Source organism: Chinchilla lanigera, unplaced genomic scaffold, assembly GCF_000276665.1.
Source record: "Chinchilla lanigera isolate Chin_1 unplaced genomic scaffold, ChiLan1.0 scaffold00173, whole genome shotgun sequence".
In the NCBI taxonomy this organism is placed as follows: Eukaryota; Metazoa; Chordata; class Mammalia; order Rodentia; family Chinchillidae; genus Chinchilla; species Chinchilla lanigera.
Window position 1 is genome coordinate 1,505,997 of NW_004955574.1, and position 6,525 is coordinate 1,512,521.

At 60.8% G+C, this 6,525-nt stretch overlaps 1 protein-coding gene across 2 annotated transcripts in view; it reads left to right on the forward strand.

Annotated features, from left to right (window-relative positions):
* Gltscr2 (glioma tumor suppressor candidate region gene 2) overlaps positions 1 to 6,525 on the forward strand; it is an 8,684-nt gene continuing 2,159 nt past the window's right edge. For both annotated transcript variants that reach the window (XM_005413884.2, XM_005413885.2), the window contains exons 1-7: positions 1 to 249; positions 1,142 to 1,206; positions 3,055 to 3,163; positions 3,697 to 3,896; positions 4,220 to 4,290; positions 5,440 to 5,535; positions 6,401 to 6,505. In XM_005413884.2, the coding sequence (XP_005413941.1) occupies positions 26 to 249; positions 1,142 to 1,206; positions 3,055 to 3,163; positions 3,697 to 3,896; positions 4,220 to 4,290; positions 5,440 to 5,535; positions 6,401 to 6,505 (870 nt within the window). In that variant the 5' untranslated portion in view covers positions 1 to 25. The remainder of the gene's footprint in view (positions 250 to 1,141; positions 1,207 to 3,054; positions 3,164 to 3,696; positions 3,897 to 4,219; positions 4,291 to 5,439; positions 5,536 to 6,400; positions 6,506 to 6,525) is intronic.

Consider the following 6,525-nt stretch of genomic DNA (forward strand, 5'->3'; position numbering starts at 1 on the left):
CCGCCAAAGTTCTTCCTTTAATAAGATGGCGCCGGAAAGCAATGGCGGTGGCGCCAGGCAGCGCTCAAAAAAGGATGCCGATTCTGGCTTCCTGGGGCTGCGGCCCACTTCGGTGGATCCGGCCCTGAGGCGGCGGCGGCGCGGCCCAAGAAATAAGAAACGGGGCTGGCGGCGGCTCGCTGAGGAACCGCTAGGGCTGGAGGTTGACCAGTTCCTGGAGGACGTGAGGCTTCAGGAGCGCACGATCGGGTTCGTGGGGCGGGACTTCCGGGAGCGGGGCCGCGTTGGGGGACTTCTGGTATTCTGGGGGCCCCCGTTCGGGGCCCCACGCGGAAAGCCCAGCGTGGGTGGGAGGCTCCATAGAGTTACCAGGTTTAGCACACAAGTATCTTCGAGACACCGGATCCATCTTGAAGCTTAAGTGAACAGCGGATGATTCCGTAATATCAGTACGTTCCGGGCTTCAGTTCAGGCGGGTGCGCCTTAAATACTGATTTTTTTTTTTTTTTTTTTTTTTGTCTTTTTGTCTTTTTGAGGCAGGGTTTCGCTCTGTAATTCAGGCTGGCCTTGAGCTCTGTTTGTAGCCCAGGCAGGTCTCGAACTCACAACGATCCTCCTGCCTCAGCCTCCCGAGTGCTGGGATATCCTCCTGCCTCAGCCTTACAGGCGTGAGCCACCACCCCCGGTTTGAAATACTGATTTTTGACCCAGCATGGTGATGCCCACCTGTAATCTCAGTACTTAGCGAGAGTGAAGCAGCAGGATCGCAAATTCGAGTCCTGCCCGGGCAACTTAGCCAGACCCTACCTCAAAATATAGGGGCTGGGGATTTAGCTCAGCAGCACAGTGCCTGCCTGGCAAGCGCAAGGTTGTGAATTCGATTCCCGGTACCGGAGAAAAAACCAAAACAAACAAAATCAAAATAAAATAACGTAGAAGGGCTTCGGATGTTGCTTAGTAGTGGAGCACGCCTGGGTTCGATCCCCAGGACTGGGGAGGAAAATGTTGTGAACTGAGGGGCTCAGGAAGGGGCCCTAGCGGGGCAGGGGTTTTGAGCCTGAGGGGAAGGCTGGACCCTAAGAGGTTGAACCTGTTGTCTTCCCAACGTCCTTGGCTTATGGTCTGCATTTGCCTTTCCCAGTGGCTTGTTGTCAGAGGCCCCCGACGAAAATCTCTTCTTTGTGGACACCGGCGTCAAGCAAAAAGGTGAGGAGGGCTTTCGCGGTGCTGCACAGCCTGAGCTAGATTCCTGACACCATTCGGGTTCATAGTGCAGCTTGGGAGCCACCCATCTTCTAAGTGTGTGCCAGCTTTTTTTTTTATCACCTGTTCTGGGGATGGAACCCAGAGCCTCACATACACTAGGAAAACACTGGACCACTGAGGTATACCTGCAACCTTTCGTATCTTTTTTTTGTCTTTTTGAGACAGGATCTCGCTTTGCAGTTCACGCTGGCCTTGAGCTCCCTTTGTAGTCCAGGCTGGTCTCAAACTCAAAGGCTGATCCTCCTGCCTCAGCCTCCCGAGTTCTGCGATTACAGGAGTGCGCCATCACGCACGGCTGTATTTTATCTTGACACAGGTCTTGCTAAATTGCCCAGGCCGGTCTCGAGGTTGAGATCCTCCTGCCCCAGCCTCCTCAATAGCCTAGACGCTGCTACACACTGCAAAAGTCAGCTTTGATACAAACAGAAGCACCAGGGATGAGTGGTGTGCAAGCACAGACTAACTTAGAGAAGCCAGGGTGCTTTTGGTTTTTTGGCATTAGTGATTTGAGGGTGTGGAGATGCCAGCTGTGCCTGATGAGTAGATTAGAGACAGGCTGAGTGCTGTTACAGAATGGGGCTTGTTCTGGTTAAAAATAGGAGCTTGTGTAAGAACAAGAGGATCTTTTAACCAGTAGCTAAGAAACTGGTCCTAACACGCCGCTGTCATTTGCCGGGACACAGCATCGGCCTGCTGAGACAGGTGGACGGGCGGCTGGGATTGTCCTGATGAGCAGCAGGGTTTCCGCCCATATGCAGGAGAGCAACCCAACATGTGTGAAGGAGAGCAAGCTGCAGGGTCTCCTCCTCGGGAGAGCTGACGGCTTTTGGGGCGCTGCTCTGCCTGCCAGGACTCCCTGTGCACATCGTCAGGTTGCTCAAAGGGTCCAGTGAGCCGGGTGTGGTGGCGCACGCCTGTAAATCCAGCCCTCGGGAGGCTGAGGCAGGAGGATCGTTGTGAGTACCAAGTGAGCTCAAGGCCAGCCTGAATTGCATAGTGAGACCCTGCCTTAAAAAGACCAAAAAAAAAAAAATTGTTCTAGGGGATATGGCTGAGTGGTGCAGCACCTGCCCAACAAATGCAAGGTCCTGAGTTCAATTCCTGGTACCCAAAACAAAACAAAACAAAGGGTCCAGTGAGAACCCGACCTGCTGCAGTGGGCTGAGGGCGGCAAAAGGCCCAGGGGACTGAGCAGTGACATCGATTATCACAGACTTTCACAGGCAGGCGCAGATCTGGTGTGGGCACAGTAAGCCCGTCAGACAGACAGGAAGTGGCTGAGGGGACAGGGGAGGCCTTTTGTAGATGCAGCGATCCCTGTGTTCTGTGCCCCAGCGAGGGGGCCCCACGTTCCCAGGATTAGGTGCAGGGGTGGTCCCCTTCGCAGGACCCCGCCGTTGGCGAAGGGTGCAGTTGTGTTCTAGCACGGTGTGTTCTTCAGGTCAGTTTTCACTGGTAGGCTTCTGGGTGAAGAGCACAGGCACTGTACCGAGACTCAGTCGCCTGGGCCCGCCCAGGGCCTTGGGTCCCCAGCTGCCTGCTCTCTGTGGTCTGGGAGCTTCTTGCAGGTGCGGATGCGGGTGGGGGTGGCTTCTGGTCCGCGGCACAGGTGCTTCCTCCTCCTGCCCTGCTGTGATGTGACGGCCGGGCGGGGCCGGACACCCTGGGCCCAGCTCTGGGGCTTCCCCATGTACTGGCATAATTCAGGACAAAGGCCTCCGAGCTGGGGGTGCTGGTCTTCGGCAGTGGGGAGGCCTTTAGCTCTGACCCCCCTCTTTTCTACTCCAGAGCGGAGCAGGAAGAAGACCAAGGTCCAGAGGAAGTCGCTGCAGGTCCAGAAGCCCCTGCGGGTCGACCTCATCCTTGAGAACACATCCAAGATCCCTGCCCCCAAAGAGTGAGCGTCCCCAAGCCCAGGCCTTCCCTTCCCGCCAGCCGCTGGCCTGAAGGCCTCCCTGGAGGGTAGGGAGCAGGGCAGGTTGTTCGAGCAGCAGGCAGATTTGGGCTTTTGTGTGTGTGTGTTTGAGACAGCGTCCCACTGTGTAGTCCAGGCTGGCCTTGCACTTAGTGATCTTCCTGCCTCAGCCTTCTGAGTGCTGGCATTACAGGCAGGCACCACTGCGCTCATCTGAGCCTTGGACTTCGGGGAGTGGGTTGGAGCAAGCGAGGGGCCTGACTGCTGGGCCCAGGACAGCGGGGTGGGGGTGTCTTCCAGGCTGGGTGTTGGGGTGGAGAGGAGGGGGTCCCGGTCACGAGTGCTGCGTGATTCGGGGCTGCAGGAGGGGCACGTGGCAAGTTGGACAGCCAGGCTGCCCGAGTCAGAGCCCTGGGTTTTCGGGTGATACCAGGATGGGTTCCTCCCTGGAGCGAGGGCCGGGGAGGCCCCGTGCCGCCACCTCACCTGTGCCTCCCCCCGCCCACCCGGCCCAGCGTCCTCGCCCACCAGGTCCCAAACGCCAAGAAGCTCCGGCGGAAGGAGCAGCTACGGGAGCGGCTGGCGAAGCAGGGTGAACTCCCCCGGGAGGTGCGCAAGGCCCAGGCCAGGCTGCTCAAGCCTCCCACGCCCAAGGGCAAGCCCGGACCGCAGGATGCCATCGCGCGGCCCTTCTACGACCTGTGGGCCGCAGACAGTGAGTAACGCTGCCGTCACCTGCTCGCGCGCACAGCTGCCACAGGCGGTTGTGCATGTTACACGCCGCGGAAGAGCTGGCTGTCGGCGGCCCTGTGGGCGTTCTTCCCGTGGTGTCCCGGCAGAAGAGAATGTCCCGAGTGGCCAGCACTTCCTGCTGTGCTGCTTTCCCGAGTGGGGAGCCTGCCTCAGCCTGGCCTTTTGCGCTCTTTGAACCCCGTCTAGATGTGGCTTGAGCTCGTGCCATGCTTTTTAAATAGAGGGGCTAGCGGGGTCCCCTGGGCCTCACCAGACAGCCCCCGCAGCTGCTCGCTGTCTCCACAGACCCTCTGGACAGAGCACTGCTCGGCCAGGATGACTTCTTCCTTGAGCAGACCAAGAAGAAAGGCGTGCGGGTGAGGGCATGCGTAAGGGCGGTCAGGCCCCCGGGCGGGGGTGGGGGCGCGGGCGCTGCAGTCTCTGTCATCCTGGTGACCCAAGGTGACTGGGAGCCCGGGCGCCGGAGCCTGGCGGCCAGAGCCCCTGTCACAGCTCCAGCACTGAGTGGTCCGGGCGGCGGCCTGGCTTCTCTGTGCCCCTGTCCCTTCCTCTAAAGTGCACGTGGTAGCCGGGCGTGGGGCGCACACCCGTAACCCTAGTGCTGAGGAGCTGAAGCAGGAGGGTCACTGACTGAGAGAGTTCACAGCCAAGCTGGGCTGCATCCCAAACCCTGTCTTACAAAAAAAAAGAAAAAAGCCTGAGAACCACGTTTGCTGCTTTTTGTTTCTTTTAAGAGTGGGGAAGTTAAAACAGAAAGTGGGAAAATTGATTGGAGAAAAGGAATGGCGAAAAGGAGCGGCTCCCGAGAGGCAGGCGGGGTCCTGAGCGGGTTGCCCTGTGCTCTTGTGGCGTGGTTGGGAAAACTGCAAGAGCTGACACCTGGGCGCCTGTGTCCCCGGGCCCTGGGGCTGTGTGTCCCCTGGATAGCTCCCGGGGGCGCCTGGGTCTCCTGTCTTCCCAGCGTCCCTGGGGTTCTCAGGCTGCAGTGAGTGACAGGACTGCAGAGGGCGCTGCAGACTTGCCTCGGACAGGCGCTGGGGCCCACAGTCCTGGAGGCTGCGGGCGGTGCGGCTGGGCAGCCTGTGGCTCCTGAGCTGGGACAGCCAGGCCATGGGTGTGAGGACTCGAGCCTCGGGGTTGCTGGCCTTCTCCGTCCCTTCCTGCTGCCAGAGTCCCGGGACAGTGCGGGAGAGAACCAGAAGCAGCGTGCGGGGTGGAGGTCCCGGCAGGTGTCGTGTGTGCCGTGCACCTGCTCTCCGCTTCCAGGTGGAGCCCCAGCTGCTACGGTTTCAGAAGGTCGGAGGGAAAGCCTCCTTTTTGTTAGTTTCTTGAGACGGTGATTTTTGAACTTGAGATCCTCCTGCCTCAGCCTCCCTGGTAGCTGGGATTACAGGAGTGATCCCTGTGCCCGTCTCTGGACGGCACCGTGTTGTCACTTGAGTGTCAACCTGGGTGTGACGAGCCATAGCCCTGCCTCATCCTGCCTTGGCCTTGTCTCCCCGCAGCGCCCACCGCGTCTCCACGTCAAGCCCTCCTCAGCGCCTGCCGTGGAGGTGACGCCCTCCGGAGCCTCCTACAACCCTACGTTTGAGGACCACCAGGTTGGTCCACGCCAGGGCCCAGCCCTGTGAGGCCTGGTGCTGGGGACAGCTGCGCCTGTCCTCTGTCCGCAGCCAGCCCAGCTGCCTGGGGAGGGGATATCGGAGCCACACAGGCCCGGGAGGGTGCAGCGTGGGTGAGCAAGATGGGGGCTGCTTTTGGGGAGTCCGGGGACACTGGGTGCTGGCGCTGCTCACCTGAGGGCAGGGGGGACAGCAGGGAAACGGGCCACAAGTCACCGCTTGGCGCTTGCCCGGAGCCGGCAGGGTTTGCTGTCGCAGCCGAGGGCGGGATCCACGCCGATCCCTTGCCCGGCACACACAGGTCCTGGGCTCTATCCCTGGCACTGCCAGAAATAAAGGGACCGGACTAGTCTCAAGCAGCAAGTGCCGCAGGTCCTGTGGCCCCACGAGGCCAGGACGGCCCTGGGGAGGAGACGCAGGGATCCTGCGGTTGTGCTGTGGAGACCTGAGCGGGTGTGTGTGTGTGTAGGGCGTGCGTGTGTGGGGTGCGGGGTGGGCGTGTGCGCACGTGTGTGGGGTGTGGGCCGCGCTGCGCAGTCAGCGCTTCCAGCGCACAGTGCCGCAGCTCCTGGTGACGTAGCGGAGCCATCAGCATGGTTTGTGGCCGGGATTTTTCATCACCTGAAAGAAACCTCATGTCTGGCTGGCTGGCCCCAGCCGGGGGGCAGCACCCGTCCTCCTGTCTGGGAACCCGCCTGTCCCCGCCTGTCCCCGCCTGTGGTGGCAGGGGCACTGGAGGCGCGGGGCTGCATGGAGACAGAGTGGCGGTGAGGGTGAGGAGTGGGACGGGCCTGCACGGGAGCAGGGGCGCTGGGGCCTGACTGAAGCTCATCCCTCCTCCCAGGCCCTGCTCTTGGCGGCCCATGAGGTGGAGCTGCAGCGGCAGAAGGAGGCCGAGAAGCTGGAGCGCCAGCTGGCGCCGCCCCCCGCCGAGCAGGTGGCCACGCAGGTGAGCCCCGCCCCCCGCGC